This window comes from Episyrphus balteatus, chromosome 1 (assembly GCF_945859705.1).
Source record: "Episyrphus balteatus chromosome 1, idEpiBalt1.1, whole genome shotgun sequence".
In the NCBI taxonomy this organism is placed as follows: domain Eukaryota; kingdom Metazoa; phylum Arthropoda; class Insecta; order Diptera; family Syrphidae; genus Episyrphus; species Episyrphus balteatus.
This window is the reverse complement of record NC_079134.1, coordinates 106,331,255-106,358,331: the sequence shown is the minus strand read 5'-3', so window position 1 is coordinate 106,358,331 and position 27,077 is coordinate 106,331,255. Positions and strand designations below refer to the sequence as shown.

The window sequence follows — 27,077 nt, the reverse complement described above, 5'->3', positions numbered from 1 at the left end:
ACATTTATGATGGTATGTGTGCATCTGAATATGCATATGATACGATTGTACGAAGCTTGCATGGATGTGTGAATGGTTTTGGTTCAGCCAGAGAGGGTTATATAAATTGTGTTTTTTCTTCTAATTCTTGTTCAACTTCCTTAAGTCAGACAGAGAGGGTTATAAAAATTGTGTTAAGGACTTTGCACATGAGCTACGAACTACGAACTGCGAACTGTGGATGGTCGCATATTTTGACATATCTTTCACATGAGTTAATATTTCAATTCGCAGACAGCGACGAATTGTCAATTGGGTTCAAGAGTAATTTTGAGGTTAAGTCGGTACAAGTTGGTACAAGAGTAATTTTGAGGTTAAGTCGCGCGCGAACAATTTATTCGTTGTAGTGTGGATGGTATGTGGAACGCGAATAGAGTTTGACAATTCGCAGCAACCAAACTGCAATTCGTAACTACCAAATTGTTTTTACAAATTTTTCTTATTTTAGCAAACAAAATGCAAATTTTAGTATTCTAACATTAGTATCAATTGGTTTCTTATAATTTGAATCATTTTTTTTTTTAAATTGAGTCGTAGAAATGTGTTAAATCTCGTTTGTTCGTCCATTCGTTCATTCGTTGGTCGCTCTCATGTGCAAAGTCCTTTAGACAACAAAGAGAGGAGTAAGGAAGAAGACCATAAATGCTGTGTCTGCAGAATAAATCAGAAGCACAAAAATTATCTGTATTTTCTTTTCTTTTCTCTTCCCATTCTTCTGTTTCTTGCTCAACTTCTTGTGATTTGTGAACGAGTAAAGCGTTGCATTGCGCTTGCGATATTAAATCAGAAGAGAAAAAGTATTCTTGTGTTTTCTTATTTTTTTTGTCTGGAGAAGTTTATGACATGAGGTTGTGTGTATGCATGTTTTCAAATGTGACCTTGTTGTTGTATATGAATTGATAGGGAGATAAAAAAAAACATAATCATTGGTTTTGTGTAGTGTAGGTAAATAAATTATAATTGCATAAGTCGATAAAAAATACAATGCAATAGCTTTACCGCTACAGTCCTCGAGTGACACTAGTCTTTTCATTTTCAAAACAGTATATAAGCTAGAAATTGGGCTAAATTCATGTCAAAAAGGTGTAAGATTTAAAATTTAGGATTCATAGATTCATATTCTTTACAATAAATCAAAAAATTTGAAAACGAAGTCCAAAAAATGCCAATTTTGTAAAACACACTTTAAGACCTCTAAATACGCTATTTCATGTATTTTTTTTCACTTATCACAATTTTGAGATCTCTTCTATTTATGTTTTATAAGAAAATTGAAAATATTGGGGTTATATGATTGCCAACTATGTTTTTAAGTAAATATAAGAAAACATGATATAATGAAAAGTTACAATGTTCAATAAAACTGAGAATTTATTTTTTCCGTTAACCAAAATATACTTTTCTAATAGATTTTAACGTTTTAAATTCAAATCCGAAGTCGAAAAAAATCTATGACGTCAAATTTCGTAGATAAAAATTAATTTTGATCCGCTTATATCTCAAAAACGTGATGTCATAGATTTTTTTTGACTCCGGATTTGAATTTAAAACGCTAAAATCTATTAAAAAAGTATATATTGGTTTACAGAAAAAATAAACTCTCAGTTTTATTGAACATTCAAACTTTTCATTATATCATGTTTTCTTATATTTACTTAAAAACATAGTTGGCAACCATATAACCCCAATATTTTCAATTTTCTTATGAAACATAAATAGAAGAAATGTCAAAATTGTGATAAGTGAAAAAAAAAATACATGAAATAGCGTATTTAGAGGTCTTAAAGTGTGTTTTACTAAATCGGCATTTTTTGGACTTTGTTTTCAAATTTTTTGATTTTTTTTGTAAAGAATATGAATCTATGAATCCTAAATCTTAAACCTAACACCTTTTTGACATGAATTTAGCCCAATTTGTATTCTCCATACTATTATCATTCAGTGTACCAAATTTCATGACTTTTCGTACAGAAATTGCCGTGCAAATGAATTTTGACGCCAAAAACGAAAAATGGCACCACTGTGCGTCAGGGGTTTTTCAAGCCTTATTTAAAAATAACCGAAAAATTTTACTTATAAAATGTTCATAATGGGTTAAATTAATTTTCCAACTGTTTTGCTTACTTTTGGTTACATTTGATCTCGCTAAACCACACTTTTAATGTGAAAATCAGCTGTGCCTTTATAATTATTTCGCACCAGAAATTCAAAAAATAATTTTTAAAATCAAGTTTAACGAACTAAATAAAAATAAAGGGTGGCAAACAATCCAGTATATACCTGTCATCTTATTCGTTCAAGGAGTAAAAGTTAAATATCCTTTATATGGTTTAAAAACGAATAAAATCGACTGCCTTTATAATTATTTCGGTGGGTGTAGCATTGTCAAGGGGTTTATCTTCAACATTTAACAATGCGTAATCAAAAGTAGAAGGTTCTCATCAGCCGACAAAAGAGTTTTAAAATGAGCTGCTAGTGTCTGAGCTTCGAGAGTGCGCTTCGTACTCCATTCTCCATTCATGATTGGCTTCTCTTCTATCTCAGGGAAAGGATAAGGTCCTTTTTATACTGTGGTAAACACCATAACGCAGGACCAATGCATAAAGGAGCTTGATTCTACGAATTCGGGATAGTTTTTTGGGGGCTCGTTGCTTCGATATTTATGCAAGATGGGGTCTTAGCATGAAGTTATGAGTGGCAAGTTATTCCTCAATGAAAAAATTGAAGTATTGGACCGGTCTGGTAATTTCCTAAACATGAATTCCATAGAGAATGTCGTTTGGAGCTTCTCAAGAGAAAAGTTGCAGAATACCTTAAAACAGTCAAACATTAGCTGCTGAAAAAGCTTAACGGTAATTTAAGATTGATAACAAGCTCAAAACTAAACTACGTTTCAAAAGTGAGTTTTAAATAATGAAGGGAAACATACAAAATTTCCAAAAAAAACATGGTTTCCCCTTTTGTATATTATAATTAAACGTGACAACTTCGTTGTTTTACGACTTGTTTCGAAGTAATTTTATTATTCTCAAAGTTCTTATATCTACTTACAAATACCTAAACTAAAATGAATTACGTCAGCGTTAACCGACACCGTTGCGTTGGCTGCACAGCAGGTTGACGACGAGTTCAATGTCGTCGTCGTCGTCGACTTGCTGTCATCAGCAAATTTGCCTATGCTGATGAAGTGCATTGGCCTGTGTTAACTTATACAGGGCGTCCCAGAAGTAATGGATCAAACGAAATATACTGATAGGTCAACTTTAGGGCTCTCACAATTTGGTAACTTGTTCATCCCAAATTCTTACGGTTTTCGATTTAATGCAGTTTTTTTGAAATTTCGAAAAACACCGACTTTGCAACAGTATTTTGCTTCCTCCGTTCATAATTGATTTTTGTTTTTTACAATTCTTTCTCTAAAACCTTGCCGAATAATAAGAAATAATTAATTAATATTGCAGTTTTCAAAAATGTATACAAATTTCCAAAGTTGAAATTAGAACGAAAGATATTACAATTTGAATGCAAAAAAACTGACGTTTTCAGAGCAAAATAACAAACAAAAATCGAGGCTTTTGTTCAAAAAGAAATAAACAAACAACAGTCGATAAAATGTGTTTATTTTTCTTTGTTATTGTAATATCTTCAGTTCTAACTTCAACTTTGAAAAGCATTAAGCATTGTTTTCTTTAAGAGATTTTGTAATATGTGCCCTTAATTATGAAAGTGGACTAAGTCACTCCTAAAAATGGCCTCAAATCTAGCCTTAAAATAATTATTATTTAAGGGGTAAAGTTTATTTGAAAGCGAAATTGCAGTTAATAAACTTCTTTATTGCTCCTCTAGTGATTTCATAAAAGAAACATAATTAAATCGTTATAAGAAAATTATTATGAAAGTTTTTCTTTAAACAATGCAAAATAGTCCGGTCAATTTAGACATCCGAGGTAACATTAATTCCCAGCAAGCTGAAAATTGGTAGGATTGTTGGAAACACCATCATAAATTAAGTCTAAAAAGTCCTCATCGATCTGAGGTCTGGAAAAAAATTTACGGGGGGTCAAAGGTCACAAAAATTGGTTTTTCACGATTTACAGCAAAACGGTAAGTCTTATCAAAAAATTTTCAATGCAAGAATTGTAGACCAGATTATTATATATAAAAAGTGTCATGACACTTTTTTTCCTAAGACCCACCGTTTCTTAGGTATAACGATTCAAAAAGTTGAAGTTGAAGTTGAGTTGTAATCGTCATAATCAGGCCTATTCTGAAAAAAAACTCCTAACTGAAAAGTTCCTAAAATTTCATTATTTTTTTAGCTTGAATTTCGTTCTTCAATGGTTAAGAATATGGGGAAAGCAAAAAAATGGAAATTTTCGCCATTTTTCCGAATGGGGGCCCTTATCCCGAAACCATTTCCCTGGGAACTTTTGTTTAGAATATGTCTGAATATATACAGGGTGTGCAATAGAGAATGGACAACCCTAAAACGGCTGATAGCTACACTTATGACTGTTCTAAAAACAGATAGAAAAATGTTCTATCGCAACCAGTTCATAAAATATTGGCTTTTTTTCGTTCAGTGTATTTAAAATTTTATCATCTTATGTTTTCGTTCACTACAACCTCTTTTTTATAATTTTCTACAATAATTGTATGAGTACATAAACGCTTTAAAAACTGCATAGCTATTACACATTTTCGTAAAAAATATTTTTAAATCTGTTTTTTGATGCAAAATGTAAAAAAAGTATTTTATGAAAAATCTTAAACACCTGTGGTATAAAATAAATCTATAGAAACCTAAGTGTCAAGTGTTATTTTATACCACAGGTGTTTAAGATTTTTCATAAAATACTTTTTTTACATTTTGCAACGATAACCACTATTCAGAAAAATCCGATACTCTTGGATAAAAGGCAAAATGACTTTAGAGAATCGAAAAAGAATCAAATTAGTTAGATCTTGTTGAATTTTCAAAGGCGTCCACAACTTGCACTACCTACATAATAAAAATGCGATTTGGTGCATTGTGTTATATGTATACATATATAGATAGTTTTCGTTTGAAGTTATTTTTATATAATGTTAAATAATTTCTGCATTGAAAAAATAAAACATTTCGATTTTCGGTTCCCATACCAATGACTTGTAGACTTCAAATACAGTCGATTCTCTCTAAGTCAAACTTCTTCTAGGTCGAATTTGTCTATAACTCGAATTTTGTCACCATGTTTAATGAAACCAAAATAGATTCCTTTTACTCGAATTTCTCTCTAACTTGAACCAATTTTCATGTCCTGTGTAAATTCGACTTAGAGTCGACTGTAATTTGTTTACTTTTTCAGTTTTTTTTTTTATTTATTAAATTTCTCATAGATGTCACTTGTCACATCGCACTAGTATTAAAAGACTGTTGTTACTCCATTTTTTTTTTTGCTTGAGGTGACATAATATTTTACACAATAACTTTATATTTATGTATCTAATATTTTAAATAATTGCTGAATAATTAATTGCATTATTTTTATAAAGGAAGGAAAAAAAATTATTTTTTTTATAATTTGGATCAGTTTGTAAATAAACATTTTTTCGCTGATTCAGCGAGAAATTTTTTTTAGTAACAACAGTCTGTAATACTAGTACGATAGGTATGTGATTTTTATATTTTGAACTTTGTTTACTTTTTTGTATTTTTTGAATTTGTGTGTTTGATGTGGTTTAGGCTTAAGCCGGCACGATATCAATGTCGATTTTTTCACATCTTAATTACAGCTCCAGGCATGTATATCATCTTTTCTCATATTTACTTAAAAACATAGTTGGCAACCATATAACCCCAAAGTATGTATTCAATTTTTTATTAAACTTAAATAGAAGAAATATCGAAATTTTGCTTATTTAAACAATGAATTCATTAAATAGCGTAATAAGAGGTCTAAGTGTGTTTTACTAATTTGGCACTTTTTGCACTTCGTTTTCAAAGCTTTTGTTTTTTTTTATGGAATATGAATGTTTGAGTTCTAAATCCAAGATCCAATACCACTTTGACTTGAGTTTTGCCAAATTTCTAGCTTATACTATTTTGAAAATTTAAATTCAATTTAAAGGCTTATTCTGGCCGCCATTTTGAAGCCGCCATTTTGGAAAAAAAATTGGCACGTTTTTCGTATTCTCCATACTTATATCCGTCAGTATACCAAATTTCATTACATTTCGTCAAGAAATGGCCGTCCAAATGAATTTTGATGCCAAAAAGCACCAAAGGCACCACTGTGCGCCGCACACTGGGGAAATTTGTATGGGAGTGCGGAAAAAATTAAATAAAAACTGAACCACTGAATAGATTTGGATGAAATTTTCAGGGATGATAGTTTTCGTCGTAAGAAATTATTATTATTCATATCCGCCCACTGCCACGCCCTTTTAAAAAAATTTGTTAGAGTAATATAGAATTCCGATTCTCAATTTACTTGTACTTATAGCATTTTTTTTTTAATTTTTTTGTATTATTGGAATCACCTCACCGATTTTAAATACATTAAATGGAAAAGAATAACTCATAGTAGGTACTGTTGTCGAGGTCCACGTCCACGCAAAATAAAAAACCCAAATTATAGTTAAAAATTATTAAAAAAACACTTTTTTCATTTTTTATACAAATTTTTCAAAAGTTTATTGTTTTTAGAGAGAGCCATTTTTTTGTCAATTAAATGACTCTGATTCTTCAATAATAACACTGTGCAAGTTTTTTGAAAAAAATTTTTGAGACAGGCGCGCGACTAACTGTTTCGCCCTATTTCGGACCCGAGAAATCTATTGGCATCATTAGTTTTTCGATTTATCGGTACGACTTCGAACAAAATTTTTTTTGAAAGTTTTTTCAATTATTTTGAGATTTTTACACTGTTTTTAGTCATTTTTCAATCAAAAACAATGTTTACATTGCTAATAATTCTGCTCAAACGTTATTTGATACATTGTAAACAATTTTGAACAATTTATTTGAAAGTTTAGTAATTTTTTTTGAATTTTTTTTTAAAAAATCGGAATTTTTTACATTGTTATCGTTTTTTCGCTGTTTTTGTTCTCTTTTGCACAAATACATAGCATGTTTTCCATTAAAAATTAATTTAACTGTTTATTTAGTGTTGGTTAAACTTCGACAGTCTATCGATATCATCGATAACAAAAAAAATATCGAGTATATCGATACTTAACAAAACTATCGATAGTTTCAATACTTCCAAATTATTTTACCACAAGGCTACCGATATTATCGATAGCTTTGAAGTTAATTAAACACAATTTGAACTACAAGTTAAGTTTTCGTTTGACATTGGATGTAAATAACGAGTTAACATAGTGTTTGGTAGATATCGATAGTTTCCATTTTCGATTGTATCGATAGTTTTAAGAAAAAACTATCGATAATATCGGTAGCCTTGTGGTATAATAATTTGGAAGTATTGAAACTATCGATAGTTTTGTGAAGTATCGATATACTCGATATTTTTTTGTTATCGATGCTATCGATAGTATGTCAAAGTTTACCCAACACTAAATTAACAGTTAAATTAATTTTTAATCTAAAACATGCTATGTATTTGTGCAAAAGAGAACAAAAACAGCGAAAAAACGATAACAATGTAAAAAATTTCGATTTTTTTTTATTTTTTTTCAAAAAAAATCACTAAACTTTCAAATAAATTGTTCAAAATTGTTTACAATGTCTTTCTACTGGTAGCAAATAACGTTTGAGCAGAATTATTAGCAATATAAACAATGTTTTTGATTGAAAAATGACTAAAAACAGTGGAAAATTCTCAAAATAATTGAAAAAACTTTCAAAAAAAATTTTGTTCGAAGTCGTACCGATAAATCGAAAAACTAATGATGCCAATGGATTTCTCGGGTCCGAAATATGGCGAAACAGTTATTCGCGCGCCTGTCAAGAATTTCGACTTGCACAGTGTAATTTCAATTTAAATCTTGAGACATTCCATTAGATTTCTGCTTAGATCTTCGCATGAAATGCTTAAAATTCCCATTATTAATAAAATGTATAATAATAAGACGCATAATCCCTTTTCACTCGTTTTTAATTTGAATAGTTTTCAATATATTATGTACATACATTTCAGTTACATATAACGAAAATTAATTTTTCTGAGCCAAGTTCAAAAAATCAAATGTAATTTTATTGTAGTAGATTTGTAAAAAAAATGTGTAACGAATTAATTTTATTTTCTCTATTTGTCTTTTCGGATAAGAATTTCAAGCTTGCAGCCAAAAAAAACAAAAATCTGACAAAAAAGAGATTTTTTACTTTTCAATTTTCTCGAAAACTAGAAGGCATAGAAACATATGATTTTCAGTGTTTGGTAAGGAATTAATTAAGGAAGTGTTCTTCATCATTCAAATTGAATTCAAATCCCCAGCCTTGTCAAAAATAGTATTGGATATGTTTTTTTTAAATTTTTTTTTCAAAATTTTGACTTTGAAATCGATTATTTCAAAAACAATTCACTTAAAGAACTTAATTTAAAAGCTCAAATTAAGCCTAATATTTTGGCTTTTAAAAAAAGTATCATTTATAATTGTAAGTGTTACCATTGATTTTTAATATTTTTTTGTTATTTTAAGTAATTTTTAAGAAAATGATTTTTGCGACCAAATGAAGTTTTCAATTGCCAATAAAAAACGCAGTGGCACCTGGTGGCACCCAAATTTGGCCTTCATCGAAAGGGAATTTCATAAGGAAAAAGTTTTTAATAGTCTCTAACTGTAGGCAAGTGTAGCTAAAATTATATATACAAAAATATGAAAAAATCAAGCCATTTTTTTCTCTTTTCTTTAAATAATTATATAAAATAATTAACATCTCTAAAATTAATAATTTCTTCGATTTACAATAGACAAACGATGGCTTCTTTATGGAAAAATAAAAGTGTATGAGTCGGCTCAAGCTAAAAAAAATTACACAGCTTTAATTTGAGGGTATTTTCACTTCGTTTTTTATACTTTCAACAACTTGTCCCTTTACAAAGCTCTAAAAAGTAAACTACAAGTCCGATTTTAGTAATTCTTTCTGATTTTGATTCAGATTTTATTCTAGAATTTAGAAATACTATTGAAATATTCTCCGAGGAACTTTAAATTTTGGACTTTTTTCCGCAAAATCCCCAGTGTGCGCCGTAATAAAGGTGTATTCAAAATTCAACCGACTAGGATTTTTTCCGCAGATAAAACCTAAAATTACTGGACTTTAGAGCATTTAAGATTTAAAGTTATGCTTTTCGCGGGTGTCAATCATTTTGAGTTTAATTAAATTTTACGAAAACTCACCGCGTATTTAAAAGAAATATTAAAATTATTTCTTCGCCCACTCATCACCCACTGCAATAGAAAATGCAACAACTACGCACAGGTACAACTTGCGTGCTCGATCGAGAACAAACAACAACATTTAACAACATCCATCAAACCCATTGTATTCCCGTGACCACGAAGTTTGAAAGTTCTTCGAAACGTCCGTCGGGGCGAAGAAATAATTTTAATATTTTTTTTAAATACGCGGTGAGTTTTCGTAAAATTTGATTAAACTTAAAACTATAGAGCATGTTCTAATTGTATTCATTACCTGTGAATTGATATCAATAAATTACACTGCGGTTCACATGAATAAAGGCACATACATATTTTATTTTACAAAAGATATAAGCGATTGGTGCTGTGGTTTGGTTACTAAGCAGATTTTCGGTCTTGGATTTTCAAAGAGTAACTTATAACCAGGGATAGGATGTTGTGGAATTTGCCTTTTTTTCTTGCTCAATCGTACGACATTATAGATGAAAAACAAACACGTTTCACGTCCCCCTCGTGCCAAATATATGTATTTTATTTTGCCTTTTTTTGCCTTTTCTTTCGTTATTACCTTTTCTCTTGTTATTGCCTTTTTTGCCTTTTCCTAAGTTATTTGTATCTTTTTAGCGTCTTTAAGGTGATGCCTGCAAACAAAACACTCAAATATACAAACAGGAAGCTTACTTACTCAGTATATTACTTACTCAATATATCCATATTAGAACTTCACTAATTACCCCACACAAACATAAGTCGAGTGAAAAGATCTACCTATGCAATTATTGTTTGTCTGCTATTGCTACCATTTATTGTCTTCTACGTTCTATTGCGCGGCCGACAACCGACACGTATCAGAGTTCAAAAGCTAACTTACTCAATTTACAATACTCGATTGAAGAATTTCTCCAGATTTCTACAGATCAGTTTTTTTGGCAAATAAGGGACTTGAGATAGTTGAACAAATAAATTGCGTAATAAATGGGAACACTAATCAAGAGCTCCTGGCAAATGTTGAAGTGGGTGATGTCGAGTGCTTTAATTGGGCTCCAGTCGTCTCTACAGATGTAGAGAGATCTTTAAGCTCCCTTAAAGCACTGTTAAGGGACAATCGCGGGCGCTTGTTAACTGAAAAATTTAAAAAAAACTCATGATTGTTCAAAATTACTACATTTAATTTTTATATTTCATTCTTTCTCTCAATAAATGCCTTTTTATGCCTTTTTGGGAGTTTTATTTTGGCTTTTTTAAGTTTTTAGGTCCACAAGATCCTATCCCTGCTTATAACAAACAATATTGTAAAAACAAAAAAACAAAAACATAAACCGTTTGGCTACTAGGTGCGTTTTTTCGCATGTCTTGACAAAACACTGTGTTTTGGTTGCGTCACTAGAATAAAGGCAGGCTTTTAAATCTTGTTAAAATGATGAAAAAGCGTGGAAAAAATTAGTTTTTGTATAGAAAAGTGAAACTTAGTAATAATGTATGTATTTAACAAAATTTGGGCTAAGAGCTACCATTAAGTACCACAGAAAAAGCAAAAATAGAAGGTAACATTAAAAATGCACTTTTACTATGCACAGTCGCGAATGGTATTGCTAAACACGCTAAATTTGAAAAAAAAAACTAATGTAAAAAAACTAGTGATTTAATGTAAAAATAAAACATGCGGCACCCAAGAGCCAAGACAAAAATAATTCAAAAATAAGCTGCTCGCTCGCTGCAATATTTAAAAAGCCCCAAAATGCAGAATATGAACACTATTATGAACAAATAAGGTAAAATAAAAATTTCATTATTTACTGTTGCATTTGAGGAAAATTAAAATGGGATGGTGAGTGGTTTTTGGATTGAAAACAAACCAACTAAAATGTTCCAGCCCGATATTAGTCCCATTTCTTTGATTTCGAAAGGAAGTACATCTTTTGCATCACCACAAAGGTCGCTAAAAAGTGTAATAGGAAACGGTACTTTTTTATGATTAGCAACAATTAACTTTGAGTTACATGATTCGAAAAAAATCGCAAGCTTTGACAAACAAATAATAGCAGAAGCTTTCGCTAAATTTAACACTCTGGGTAAACTAACGTCATGAACATGAAGTCACAACGCAATAGAAACAAAGCATGTTGGATCAAAACGGAAGTTCACTGAACTAGTCATCATACTCATCGAATGTAAATGTTATGGAAAACTATAATTTATTACTTTTTAAGATGTTACCAATCATTTTATACAATTTCTACACTTTAGTCCGCGATTGTGCAATGTGAAAGTGAATGTCCAGTGCAAACTTCTATTGTCACCCTTTTCGTGGTCCATATAGCAAAATGGTACATAGCAAAATGGTATATAGCAAAAAAAAAAACAATTTTATCCACGCTTTTCCATCAATTTTACCCGTTTTGATAGACTGCCTTTATTCTAGTGACGCACTGTGTTTTGTGAGGGGATGCGAAAAAACGGAACTAGTAGCCACATGGTTTCTTTTTTTTACAAAATTGTTTATTATAAGTTACTCTTCGAAAAACCAAAACCTTAAATCTGATAAGTTACCTGACCAAAGCTACAATCGCTTGTATTTTTTCTAAAATGTGTGCCTTTATTCAAGTGAATCGCAGTGTATGTGTTTTCCACTTCAATTTCTCACAAACTATGTAAGAAAAAAGTTGTTTGAACCTCACAAACTGTGCAGAAATTTTACCAATTTCTCGTTTTTCTCAAAATTTTGTCTGGAGGCCTGAGGGCTACAATTCCTATTTTTATGATATCGTAGAGAGAAGCATTATTTTAAGGAGTCTACATAACTCTGAAGGCAGTGTCATTAGTGCAAAGCTATTTTTACTATTCTTTTCGTGATTTGTAAAGTGGTAATTTTTGAGAGGTTTTGTTCTTGTCAAATGTTTAACACTTCTGATAACCCGTTTTACCGTCGCCAATATAAATTTTGTACCGGTTTTTAGCTTTAATTTTAGCGTGAAATTATGCTGTTCTAATCATTGCATATACCGGCCCCTTTTTTGTCCGAATAACGTTCAATGTTCTTTCTATACACTTTTATATTGCGCAAATAACTGCTTACTCAATTTTAGATTCTGTTTGCTTTTTTCCCGATGCATTGTTGGTTTCGGTCTAATTCCCAAATTCCTTTTATTTCCCCCATTTTTTCCGTGCCCCGTTTTCGTCCTTACAGATTAAACACAATTAGATTAATTGACAGACACAATTTTGAGTCCAACTGACCCATGCAACTCATCGTTTATTAACATTTTTGCTTTTAAACCTATTCAGATGCGCCAAAAAATATACTTGTTTTTATGAATACATTTGGTCTAGCTACCGTGCGACAACGACGTTAGGGCCAAAGATAATTTTTTTGTCTCCTCAACTAAGAGCATAAAGATGTTTTTTCATTATGTATATAATAAAGGTGTGTCATTGCAATATATACGAAGAGAGGCTTAAAGTAAGGTGAATTAAAAGTTGAACATATTCATATGAGCGGAATTGTATTAATTGCAGTGGCTTTATATAGAATTTGGCCGTTGTAAACTTTTATTCGACTTTGCTATATTAATATTAAAATCACTCGTTACCTGTTCAATATCAGCCGGTCTAGCTTTATTATTTGCATCTTCTTCCAACGTCAAGTCTATACCGTTCTGAGATGGTTGTTCAACTTCCGTCATTTTAATTAAATACCTTACACTGCAATTGTGTCCAGTTGTAGATTTTTCTAGAATGAAAAGCGAGGTTAAATTTAATATATATAGTTAAAGATATTAGCGCAAATTTTGAAACATTTAAACCCTACTCTAAATCTACTTTAAAACGGAGGTCGGAATTAAAAACAAAGTGAAAAGCAATAGAAGTAAAGAAAATTGGTTTTAGAAGTGAAAAATATTCTTTTGAATAAATTCTTCTCATATTTGAACACATAACTGAATCGATGAGTGAAAGACGTATAATTCCAAAATCTTAGTTTTGAGAAAAACACAAAGAACTATTTTATAAAGAAACTATTAACTTTCCTGAAAAATAATGTATGGGGTGTTTGAAGGTTTTCATGAAAGAAAAAAATGAAAAATGTTTCAGATAAAAACGAAAGTTTATGCACTAGCCGTTGTAATTATTGATTCTTAAAATTGTGGCAAATGTTGTTTTCTTAATTGTTAACAAGTTAACAAACATTTTTTGACATTAGAAGGGGTTTGTGTATGGCTTTTTCATACTTGCAGGGCAACTGGTTGTGTAATCAATTTATACTGAAGGTTTAAATGACAACATTTTTAGATGTTTTTTCTATTTCAAGTCACGCCAAATTAACATTTCTTTTTGTGAATGAATGCGAGAAAACGCAACTAGTAGCCACATCGTATTAGACGAACTGTTGATTTTTCATAAATTCGTGGATTGTAGTAGGTTATATGAAAAATTTTTGATTTTAAACTTTATGGGTAGAAACTCTTATTTAAGAAACATATTATGGTGGCCATTTTTGAATTTACTCTTGACATATTGCATTGCAATTTTATAATATTGTTGGTGCAGCATGAAAGAGTATACAATTGTGTTCTCGTGTGCTGATTTCATTTGTCAGCAAGCTTTTAAGGTCTATTTAACGGTAACTATGGCTTATTTTTTTTAATTAACGACTTCCAAAAAGGAGGAGGTATTCAATTCGTATGTATGTATTTTTTTTTTTGTGCTTGTTACCTCATAACTTTGGGCTATGTAAACCGATTTTGATAATTCTTTTTGTATTGGAAAGCTGGTAGCTGCAATGTTGAATTTGAATTTCGTTCAGTTCTGGCCATAGGAACTATTAGAAAATCCATAAACCCATATTAGCCATGGAAGTCGGTTTTGTTTGTTGATAAAAATGATTATGTTTGACACATTTAAATCATGAGTAAGAGATTTGATTGCATAATTTTCATCTTTCTCAAAATACCAATAAATATAATTTTTTCAATTAATATTATGTTTTTTAATTTATAAAAATTATGAAATACAGTAAATAATACAAATTGATCCAAAGAACTGCAATGAAATGTTTAAAACAGTGGTTAATTTTGATTTTGTTAAAAAAAAAATTCAAGTGCGCCAAATAATAAGGCAAAATTAATTTTTTTTTCTCATTACTTAAATTAAGTTCGGAAAAAAATAATTAAAAAAAATTTTGTGTGGTTTCGATCCAGAAGTGATGAACCTCAAAATTAATATACTAGACTTAAAGATGAACTTATTAACTACTCTAATTTTCTTTATTCGTACTTTATATTTAGAACTGAAGATGATTATTGTAAAGTAAAACTGTAACGTAAAGCTCTTATACATTCAACATAAATATTCAGTTATATAATCTTTTCTTATCTTTGTATAATATTCTTCTATTCATTTGCTAATAAACTCTTGTACTGTAAAGACCTCTGCATTCTGCCTTCTTAATTATAATCATCGAATATGGGCCCAGAACCCATATATTAAATTAGAAGGTATCATTTAGTAATCTATTTAATATGAGTTCGTCTCTTTACCAAATAGAAAAGCTGGACGACAGCAATAATGATTCCTGGTCTGTCCAAATGCAGAGCGTGCTCATACTCATAGTAAGTGGGAAATCGTTAAGACTGAAACTACGTCGGCAGAGGATGGATTAAAATGGGACATACAAAATGAAAAGGAGATAACCGTTCCAATAAATGAGAAGCTTTTGGTAATTATTCTTTTATCTAGTTTGCCAAAATCATTTGAAAATTTTGTGGTTGCGATGGAGACTCGTGACAAATTGCCTTCTATGAGCAATCTTAAAATTAAAATTATAGAAGAATCCAACGGGAGAATAATTTGAACGGGGTTGCATCAGGTAGTCGCAAGCATTTTTAGCGCGAGCAAATACCAAAGAGTTCAACAAAAGTAAGAATAGCAACGCAAAGAAACAAAGAAAACATTTTGGCAAGTGTTATAATTGTTGTAACAGAGGCCACTTAGCTTCAAAATGCAAAGCACCGAGAAAACAACAGCAAAAAATGACCTAAATGGTAAGCAAAATTTCCCTCATTCTACAAGGTCACGATACAATTACCTTATTACTGAGCGGCAATTCTTTGTTCATGTTATTCGTTTTTGAAACTCCCAGCCTATTGCTATGAGAGATGTTAGAAGCACAAGAAGATTTAAATGTTTACTTTTTTTTAAATATTTTCTTTCTTATTTTTCTTATTGTAAATCTTTTTTTTTCTCTCTTCTTCTTCCTAAAAAAATGTTTGTAAATAAGCCCACTGCTATAGTATTATTATTTATATATACACTGTACTTAATTCAAATGTCCTTAATATATAATTTAAAGGCTTTCAATACTTTATAAGACTTATCTTCTACATTGTAAGCAATTTTGAAATAAATAAATATGAAATAAAACATGAAAAAAAACAATCATTTTCATATTCTCTTCTTTCTGCTACAGATTCGCACATACTTTCCCCTTCAAGATGGTGTATCGACAGCGGAGCGACTTCACATACTTTATAAGACTTATGTCCTACATTGTTAGCAGTTTTGAAATAAATAAATATGAAATAAAATATGAAAAAAAAATCAATCATTTTCATATTCTCTTTTTTCTGCTACAGATTCGCATATATGTACTTTCCCCTTCAAGCTGGTGTATCGACAGCGGAGCGACTTCACATATGTGCAGTGATCGAAGTATGTTATAGTACAGGTAAAATAGGCATTAAAAAAAATTGTTACACTCATGAAACTTGGCAAAAAGTTTGCTTTTGGGATAAGAACGAAGGACAAAAAAGTCTATAAAAAAAATTTGTGTGGAAGGGTGTTTTTTCGCGGACAAGAAGGAGGAGGTGAAGGTCAAAAATATACTGAAAAAAATTGTTAGTCGAATATCATCATATGACACATGTTTTCAAGGTGTCAGCAATCGTATTGACTTCATTTTAATGTCATTATATTCAGTTTTAAATTACAGACCAATAGCTAAACTATCTGCTATTCCAAAAATGTTTGAATCTATTATTTGTGATAATTTGTCCTTTTATTGTTCCTCCGTTTTATGCGACAATCAACATGACTTTGTTAAAAAGAAATCCACTTTAACTAATTTGTTACAGTTTACAACATTTTGTATTGACGCGTTTGAAAAAAAAACAACAAGTTGACTGTATTCTTACTGACTTTTGCAAAGCATTTGATAAACTTAGTCACCATGTACTGTTAAGAAAACTTCAAAGTTCTAAATGTTTTAAGTTAACTCCGGTGTTACTCAGGGTATCCATCTTGGTCCGTTATTATTTGTACTATTTATTAATGATCTTCCGTCAGTCCTAGTTAATTATATGTTTCTTATATATGCCGATGATGTAAATTTTTTTGTACAATTAACTCTGTAGAAGACTGTGATATTTTACAAAAAGACCAAAGTTTTGGGGAATGGTGCTATATTAATATTTTAATTTTAAATATTGACAAGTGTTAAACAATGTGTTTTACACGCAAAAAATGTAATTCTCTACAATTGAATCGTAAGTTTTAAGAAAATGGGATAATTCATTTTTCTTGACTTTTTTCATGTTTATTTGGACTGTTTTGGTATGGAATTTTTTTTTCAATTTTTCGGCCGTATTCTTCTATTCGATTCACTTGAAAGTCTAAAATAAGAAGCGTTTAAATGGGGGTTAAAATTAAACTTAAACAATTTTTTTTTCTTAAAATTTCTAAAACAAACGGAAACAACGTTTTGCTTTCAAAATTTAGCGTTTTTTCAAAGCCATGTTGACGTGGTAAAGGAAGGAAATCTTTCGATTCACGAGAATCGAATAGCAGAATACGGGTGTTTAAAAAACTATTTTGACTATATTATTAAAAAAGCTAACATGACTCTCGGTTTTATTAAAAGGTTTGCTCGAGAATTTCAAATCATGTCGCTTATGTTGGTATACATATACAAATTTAAACTTTTCTTGCTAATTTTTTTAAGTCTGCACCTAACTTCGTTTAACCTCCAAAATTAGGACCGAGATTTTTTTAGATTTTTGACATAAGATATAGAATATCCAAACAAAGATATAAACAAAAAAATTAGCCTATTAGCACTAATTCCAAAATTGTACCAGGATGTTTTTTAGTGCATATCCCAAAATTTCCCCTTTTTTCAAAAAATACCAATTTTTCATAGATATGAATGTTTTTTTCATTGCATTTTTTTGATTCCTAATAATAATGGATATGAAAACCTTCATGCAAAATTTGATTCCTCTACCATAACTTTTAAGGGTTTTTCGGCAGTAAGTTTGCAACTGTTATAATAATATGAGTTGACAGATGAAAAACCGGTATAACTTTTTCCAGAGACGGATTGTTGATTTTAGATTTTTTGGAATCAGCATTAAAAAATACCTTGAAATCATGTATAATATGTGTATATAATACCATAGCCTATTTTTGCTAATTTTGAAAATCTCCATTTCGCGATTTGACCTTGAAATCGTGACAAGCGGACATGAGATTTTTCTAGACTTTTGAGATATGTTATAGAATGGCAAAAGGAAGATATTGAGCAAAAAAAATTTCTATTAACATTCATTCCGAGGTTAAACCCGTATTTGACTGGATTAAATATGCTTTTTCGTCTTTTTGGTGTCTAATTTTTATTTTTCACTTTTTTGTACTAAATTTATATGTAGAGAAAATTCGTTTTTTGTTCTTAATTTTGTAACAAATTTAAAAATAATAATGATCAAACGCGCAAGACATATTCTTGTTGGAAATTGATTGCTCTACAATCTCTTATTAACTTTTTTCATTAATCTAACCATTCTAAAGATATTCGAGGTCAAAGTTAAAAAAAAATATAAAAACATTTTATATTTTTAAAAAATTTCTAATAAACTGAAACTTCATTATTATTAGTTTCAAATAATATTAGCAAGATATATTCTTGTAGAAGCTTAAACGTTCTACAAAAAATTCCTTGGAATGAAATTCATTGCTTTAACCGTTTAGAAGATATTCGTATGCAAACCAATGCTCACTGATTTCAATAGTTTTCTTATGACCCGTATGCATTGCGATTTGGATACGAATATCTTCTAAACGGTTAAAGCAATCAATTTCATTCCAAGGAATTTTTTGTAGAACGTTTAAGCTTCTACAAGAATATATCTTGCTAATATTATTTGAAACTAATAATAATGAAGTTTCAGTTTTAAGAATATATCTTGCTAATTTGAAAATATTAAGTTTCAGTGAATTAGAAATTTTTTTAAAATATAAAATGTTTTTATATTTTTTTTTTAACTTTGACCTCGAATATCTTTAGAATGGTTAGATTAATGAAAAAAGTTAATAAGACCTTTTTTGTGGAGCAATCAATTTCCAACAAGAATATGTCTTGCGCCTTTGATCGTTATTATTTTTAAATTTGTTAATAAAAAAATAATATTTTTTTAGTAGAAGCTTGATGTAAAAATGGAAAATTGCAAAGCGGAGGACCTTCCCATTAATATAAAGAGCTCATATTTGGTGTGTATATTCTAGAGGGGTCTAGCAATCGATTTTTCGGAGTACCAAGTCGAAAAAAAAAATTTCGATTTTTTTGACCCACCCTAATGTATATACATATATAAAACGGAAACGGCTCTAACGATTTCGATGAAATTTTCAGGGTTTGTTCTTTTAAGCAAGGGAACAACTTTTAGAAAAATCCGCTCACTGCCAAGCCTACTTTTCTCATATACAAGTTTTTTAGGTAGCTTCTTTAAAGATTTAAATGAAATTTTCAGGATTTGTTTCTTTAGGCGAGTAAAATGTTTTGGAAGAACTTTTAAAAAAATTCGCTCACTGCCACAACCACTTTTCTCATACATAAGTTTTTTATGGTAGTAAGGTATATTAGTTTTTTCGGAAGAAACGCATTTTACGACTTCAATAAACTTTTAAGAGTTTGTTCTTCTAAGGTCTAAGCGATTCAAAAATGGAAGTATTTTTAAAAATTTGCGATTTTTTTTTACACATTGTTTATTTTCTTGTTACAAAAACTAAACAGCCATCTTATTTTATTTTAGGGGACAAATTCGTCTGGACAATTGCTTTTTGAATATTTTTGTATGGGATTCGGAAAACTACAAGATACTATAGAAATTTTGAAGTATGGATGCGATTTTTAAAGTAAAAATTGAACAAAATGGTGGCTCTCTATTAGAAACCAAAAAACGAAAAAACACATTTTTTATAAATAAATTTGTTAAAAACAATATTATATAATATTAAACTTTTAGGTTAATGCAATGGCCAACGAGTTGACGCGTAGTTTCCACTTAATATGTCAAGTCGATAGGTGTATTACTTTTTTTAAACAAAAAAAAAATACATATAATAAAAATAATATTAAAAAATTCCACAGGGATTTCCCCCTTTATTTGTTCTTCTTCGTAAATCAAGAAAGGAGATCACATTATTTTTGTTAAATGTGTTTGATTTTTCTACTCATAAATTAATTCTCTAATGAAAAAAAATAGTTCATGATGGTAGCTTATATCTTTAGTTTCACTAATCGGATGGTCAGCGTTGATGTTTTCAGACTGAGGAATATTAACAGGTATATTTTGTATTCAAACAGTAAAATAAACTGGATAGTAGGGTGGGTCAAAAAAATCGAAATTTTTTTTTGATTTGGTACTCCGAAAAATCGATTGCTAGACCCTTTAGAATATACACACCAAATATGAGCTCTTTATATTAATGGGAAGGTCCTCCGCTTTGCAATTTTCCATTTTTACATCAAGCTTCTACTAAAAAAAAAATAATTTTTTTATTAATTGACTTTTTAGCAAATTTCTTTTCATATTCTTGTAGGAAATTGAACGCTCTACAAAAAAGGCCTTATACACTTTTTTCGTTTATCTAACAGTTGAATAGATATTTGAGGTCCAAAAATCGAGAAAATCTTTAAAAACTCGTTTTTTGTTCTTAATTTTGTAACAAATTGAAAAATTATAATGATCAAAGGCGCAAGACATATTCTTGTTGGAAATTGATTACTCCACAAAAAAGGTCTTATTAACTTTTTTCATTAATCTAACCATTCTAAAGATATTCGAGGTCAAAGTTAAAAAAAATATAAAAACATTTTATATTTTTAAAAAATTTCTAATTTACTGAAACTTTATTATTTTCAAATTAGCAAGATATATTCTTGTAGGGGCTTAAACGTCAAAATTCATTTGCACGGCCATTTCTGGACGAAAACTCATGAAATTTGGTACACTGAATGATAATAATATGGAGAATACAAAAAGGCTGCCAACTTTTTTTTATTCAAAATGGCGGCTCCAAAATGGCGGGAAGAATGAGCTTTAAAATAGAATTTTCATTTTCAAAACAGTATATAAGCTAGAAATTGGGCTTAATTCATGTCAAAAAGGTGTTAGATTTAATATTTAGGATCCATAGATTCATATTCTTTACAAAAAAATCAAAAAATTTGAAAACAAAGTCCTAAAAATGCCAATTTAGTAAAACACACTTTAAGACCTCTAAATACGTTATTTCATGTATTTTTTTTTTTTCACTTTTCACAATTTTGAGATCTCTTCTATTTATGTTTCATAAGAAATTTGAAAATATTGGGGTTATATGGTTGCCAACTATATTTTTAAGTAAATAAAGAAAACATGATATAATGAAAAGTTACAATGTTCAATAAAACTGAGAATTTATTTTTTCCGTAAACCAAAATATACTTTTCTAATAGATTTTAATGTTTTAAATTCAAATCCGAAGTCGAAAAAAATCTATGACGTCACGTTTTTGAGATACAAGCAGATCAAAATTAATTTTTATCGACGAAACGTGACGTCATAGATTTTTTTCGACTTCGGATTTGAATTTAAAACATTAAAATCTATTAGAAAAGTATATTTTGGTTTACGGAAAAAATAAATTCTCAGTTTTATTAAACATTGTAACTTTTCATTATATCATGTTTTCTTTATTTACTTAAAAATATAGTTGGCAACCATATAACCCCAATATTTTCAATTTTCTTATGAAACATAAATAGAAGAGATCTCAAAATTGTGAAAAGTGAAAAAAAAAGATACATGAAATAACGTATTTAGAGGTCTTAAAGTGTGTTTTAATAAATAGGCATTTCTTGGACTTTGTTTTCAAATTTTTTGATTTTTTTTGTAAAGAATATGAATCTATGAATCCTAAATATTAAATCTAACACCTTTTTGACATGAATTAAGCCCAATTTCTAGCTTATATACTGTTTTGAAAATGAAAATTCTATTTTAAAGCTCATTCTTCCCGCCATTTTGGAGCCGCCATTTTGAATAAAAAAAAGTTGGCAGCCTTTTTGTATTCTCCATACTATTATCATTCAGTGTACCAAATTTAATGAGTTTTCGTCCAGAAATGGCCGTGCAAATGAATTTTGACGCCAAAAACGAAGAATGGCACCACTGTGCGGGGCCCCCGCAACTCAACGTACGCCACTGACTTTGTGGCATGCAGATCGTGCAAAAAAGTGATGAAAAATTTTAAAACAACGACGAACCTTTTGAGGCACAGATGTTTTAAAGAAACCTTGCCAAATATAAATAAAGAAGTGATTGTGTCGATGGCCGATGAGAAAGCAGTTTTTGATGTGTCCGTGAAGCTGTGTATTGAAGATATTAGACCGTTTTCTACTGTAGAAGGCTCTAGAATGCAGGCATTTGTTAAAGAGTGTATACAAATCGGTGCTAAATATGGAGAACATGTTAAAGTGAAAGACATGCTTCCCACTGGAACAACCATAAGCAACAATGTAAAAAATATTAAAGAGAAATTAGTGGAAATAGTCAAAACAGAACTCGGTTTTATTAAAAACTTTTCGGCAACAACAGATTTGTGGCCTGACATTTTGGAAAATTCAGAAAATTTAAATGATTTAAAATACAAAGTTAAACATTATTTAGTTTGTTTTATCCCGAAATTAAATTGTCATTCAAAAGTGCGACATTTTTATATCCCCCGTGCAATAAAATGCAATTATTGTCCCCAACTGAAAAGACTGAAATATATGATTACATAAAGTCAATAGTTCCTGCTATGTACTGCTGCGGCATCTGAAGATATTTTGGACGAACAACCAACAACTAGTCCCAGGGCCAGTTATATTTTCTCGGATCTTATGAATGAAAATACAACAACGAGCGTGAACTCTGTTGATATTGAAAGAGAAAGATACATTCAGTTTAATTCGAAAGGCCCTGTGGATATTCTTCAATGGTGGTGTGAAAATGCATTTTCACAGGCTGGAAATAAAATTACAGAAAAACGATCGAGGTTGAACCAAGAAACTGTAAATAATTTGATGATTGCGAATTCAAACTTAAAGATAAATCCAATTTAATTTAATTTTATTCTAATATGTTTATCTTCATTTCATTATCTTGTCAAATTAATTAATTTAAATAAAACAAATGTAACTTGCTTTTGTGTACCAAACTGATTCTATATTTTTTATTTTGTTTTGCTGAATTGTTATATTTATATTCTTTAGTTGTATAGCTTTCTTCAAATTCAATTAAAACGCCATTTTTTATTTTTTAATATTTTGCCAATATATTTCGAGGTGATTTACACCTCATCTTCAGGGCTAAAAATTGTTATAAAATTAGCGTTTTCATATATATGTATATAACAATAATATAATATAATAGATTACCTATGATATAATTATATTTATAACATATAAAATATTTTCACAGGCTACAACATTAATATTTATGAAATGATTGATTTAATTTTTATTTTTGATTTTTAATTTTTAATTAAGAATCAAAACAAGCAAATTACTGAGTACAAATAAATAAAGTAATTATTTATAACAAATTAATATTTATGTTATTTTAAGAACTAACTATTAAGTTATGGTAAGTATTACTATAGTCTTTTTTATCAGTTTTAAAATTACAAGCTATTTCTTCGTACTTAATTATTTGATTTACTTCATGCACTTGTAATTTAAACTTTTGATTTTCAGATTTCAAAATTTTAGTTTCATCGAATTTAAAAGAATGTCCATTTTGTTTAGTATGTTCAGCTAAAGCGGCGATATTTTTGTAAGATGAGCCTTCGAGGACTTTCTTGCATTCATTTTTATGTTGATTGATACGACAACCTAATTTTTGTATTGTTTCACCAATATATATTTTTGGGCAGTCATTGCATGGAATAGAGTAAACTACTCCACTTTTATTTGTTTTCTCAATCTTTGATTTTGTATTAGCGAAAAAATGAGATACTTTGTTATTTGGTCTCATGGCAGTTTTTATTTCAGGAACAAAGTATTCGCACTTTTTTGCTAAAGATTCGCTCAGTCCAGGAATATAAGTTATAGATGAATAAATTTTTGTATCGCGAATAACAGTTTCATCTTTTGTTTCAGATAGGAATTGGTAGCTTCTTCTACTATATTTATTTGGTGATTTAGTTCGATTTTTAAAATTTTCATTTTGAACACATTTAATTAATTTATTGATGACTTGAACTGGATAGTTATTTTTAATCAAAATGCGATTAATTCTTTCAATGTTATTTTCCATGTAAATCTTATGACTGAATGAAAACACCTTTCCAATAAAACTTTTAACAGTGTTATATTTCATATTAATTGGATGAGCTGAATAATAGTTAATTAATCTATTTGAAGCTATCGGTTTATGAAACCAGTTAGTGATGATACTGCCGTCTTCATTTCTTTTAATTGTTAAATCCAGGTAATTTATTTCTTTAGTTACAACATTTTCTGTTTCATAGGTAAAAAGAATATTGCCATCAAATGATTCTAAAGCTGTTTTGATCATATTTATTTTGTTTTTTGGAACTGCAGTCAAATGATCATCAACATATGCCATCCAAAATTGTGGAACAAAATCTATTTTTTGAAATGCTTCCTGAATTACTTCATCTAAAACCCATTCAACTAAAATTGGTGCTAAAGATGATCCCATAAATAAACCAGTTTTCATTCTTATAATTTTATCTTTGAAATTAAAGTAGTTGCAGTCAATCAAACAAAATTTTAACAAATTCATAAAAGTTGATTTTGGAATTTTAGTATTAGGTTTTATGCGTATATCAAAATACTTTTCAACAATTTTGAGTGCTAATTGTGTTGAGACATTGTTAAAACAATTACAAACATCAAATGATACTAAAATGTATTCTGGAAGAATTCGAGTCTTGATTAATGTCTTGACGACTTGTTTTGAATTTTCGACTGTAAAGAAAACCTTCCTGTTCGACCAATAATTTCAACAATAAATTCTCCATGTTACAAATTATCAAAATTTTTAACAAATATACTAAAACAATCATTCAGGTCAAAATTTACAGTCAAAAATTCAAAACAAGTCGTCAAGACATTAATCAAGACTCGAATTCTTCCAGAATACATTTTAGTATCATTTGATGTTTGTAATTGTTTTAACAATGTCTCAACACAATTAGCACTCAAAATTGTTGAAAAGTATTTTGATATACGCATAAAACCTAATACTAAAATTCCAAAATCAACTTTTATGAATTTGTTAAAATTTTGTTTGATTGACTGCAACTACTTTAATTTCAAAGATAAAATTATAAGAATGAAAACTGGTTTATTTATGGGATCATCTTTAGCACCAATTTTAGTTGAATGGGTTTTAGATGAAGTAATTCAGGAAGCATTTCAAAAAATAGATTTTGTTCCACAATTTTGGATGGCATATGTTGATGATCATTTGACTGCAGTTCCAAAAAACAAAGTAAATATGATCAAAACAGCTTTAGAATCATTTGATGGCAATATTCTTTTTACCTATGAAACAGAAAATGTTGTAACTAAAGAAATAAATTACCTGGATTTAACAATTAAAAGAAATGAAGACGGCAGTATCATCACTAACTGGTTTCATAAACCGATAGCTTCAAATAGATTAATTAACTATTATTCAGCTCATCCAATTAATATGAAATATAACACTGTTAAAAGTTTTATTAGAAAGGTGTTTTCATTCAGTCATAAGATTTACATGGAAAATAACATTGAAAGAATTAATCGCATTTTGATTAAAAATAACTATCCAGTTCAAGTCATCAATAAATTAATTAAATGTGTTCAAAATGAAAATTTTAAAAATCGAACTAAATCACCAAATAAATATAGTAGAAGAAGCTACCAATTCCTATCTGAAACAAAAGATGAAACTGTTATTCGCGATACAAAAATTTATTCATCTATAACTTATATTCCTGGACTGAGCGAATCTTTAGCAAAAAAGTGCGAATACTTTGTTCCTGAAATAAAAACTGCCATGAGACCAAATAACAAAGTATCTCATTTTTTCGCTAATACAAAATCAAAGATTGAGAAAACAAATAAAAGTGGAGTAGTTTACTCTATTCCATGCAATGACTGCCCAAAAATATATATTGGTGAAACAATACAAAAATTAGGTTGTCGTATCAATCAACATAAAAATGAATGCAAGAAAGTCCTCGAAGGCTCATCTTACAAAAATATCGCCGCTTTAGCTGAACATACTAAACAAAATGGACATTCTTTTAAATTCGATGAAACTAAAATTTTGAAATCTGAAAATCAAAAGTTTAAATTACAAGTGCATGAAGTAAATCAAATAATTAAGTACGAAGAAATAGCTTGTAATTTTAAAACTGATAAAAAAGACTATAGTAATACTTACCATAACTTAATAGTTAGTTCTTAAAATAACATAAATATTAATTTGTTATAAATAATTACTTTATTTATTTGTACTCAGTAATTTGCTTGTTTTGATTCTTAATTAAAAATTAAAAATCAAAAATAAAAATTAAATCAATCATTTCATAAATATTAATGTTGTAGCCTGTGAAAATATTTTATATGTTATAAATATAATTATATCATAGGTAATCTATTATATTATATTATTGTTATATACATATATAATTTTATAACTATTTTTAGCCCTGAAGATGAGGTGTAAATCACCTCGAAATATATTGGCAAAATATTAAAAAATAAAAAATGGCGTTTTAATTGAATTTGAAGAAAGCTATACAACTAAAGAATACAAACTGATTCTCTTTTATTTATGCTACAAGAAAAACCACCCTCGAACACTATGAACATTTCCTTTCCAGTTCGAGTAATTTCGATCACATTGATCATAAACATTTTGTTCACGATCATTTTACTCGATTTTACTCGAACAGAAAAATGATCATTTGAACTCGTTTGAAATGTAGGATTAATAACGAGTCATCATACTCCTAAACAGGAAAGTTCGAACATATTTTAATTGTGTTGATTCTGTTTGTTCGAGATCGTTTTTTTCGAGTAAGTACTCGATGTTCGTAAAAAATACTCGACTCGTTTGTTTCTCTGGTAGGCACACCCGTGAAAGGCACACGGGTGCGAATTTGGTTTGTAATTTTTCATGTCGCTATAACTTTTTTCGGTTTCAATATTTTATAGGCACTGTATGCTGTGCAAAACATGCAACTGTTTTTGTATGAAAGGATGTGTTGTATGGCCTGTATTTTTATAGATGATTGTCAAATGCATGACTTCAAATTGTGGTTGTATTCTTATTAAGTTTTAATAACTGGAGTTA

The 27,077-nt window shown here is 29.3% G+C and overlaps 3 protein-coding genes across 10 annotated transcripts in view; 1 reads left to right on the top strand and 2 right to left on the bottom strand.

The window, feature by feature from the left end:
- The window catches only part of LOC129907536 (protein hu-li tai shao), a 229,736-nt gene that overhangs the window by 185,489 nt on the left and 17,170 nt on the right, over positions 1 to 27,077 (bottom strand). For all 8 annotated transcript variants that reach the window (XM_055983813.1, XM_055983812.1, XM_055983817.1 and 5 more), the window contains one exon: positions 12,999 to 13,138. In XM_055983813.1, the coding sequence (XP_055839788.1) occupies positions 12,999 to 13,091 (93 nt within the window). In that variant the 5' untranslated portion in view covers positions 13,092 to 13,138. The remainder of the gene's footprint in view (positions 1 to 12,998; positions 13,139 to 27,077) is intronic.
- LOC129907540 (uncharacterized) lies at positions 18,734 to 24,704 on the bottom strand. The gene is made up of 2 exons (XM_055983825.1): positions 23,141 to 24,704; positions 18,734 to 23,071 (listed from the first exon to the last, which is right to left on the bottom strand). Exon 1 carries the CDS (start codon positions 24,510 to 24,512, stop codon positions 23,325 to 23,327), a length of 1,188 nt encoding a protein of 395 aa, XP_055839800.1. The 5' UTR covers positions 24,513 to 24,704; the 3' UTR covers positions 18,734 to 23,071; positions 23,141 to 23,324.
- On the top strand, positions 24,701 to 26,675 carry LOC129907541 (uncharacterized). The gene is made up of 2 exons (XM_055983826.1): positions 24,701 to 26,370; positions 26,429 to 26,675. Exon 1 carries the CDS (start codon positions 24,999 to 25,001, stop codon positions 26,184 to 26,186), a length of 1,188 nt encoding a protein of 395 aa, XP_055839801.1. The 5' UTR covers positions 24,701 to 24,998; the 3' UTR covers positions 26,187 to 26,370; positions 26,429 to 26,675.

Excerpts from the sequence above, each read along its gene's own strand:
- LOC129907541 (XM_055983826.1), top strand. The coding sequence starts at position 24,999 with ATGAATTTGTTAAAATTTTGTTTGATTGACTGCAACTACTTTAATTTC.
- LOC129907540 (XM_055983825.1), bottom strand. The coding sequence starts at position 24,512 with ATGAATTTGTTAAAATTTTGTTTGATTGACTGCAACTACTTTAATTTC.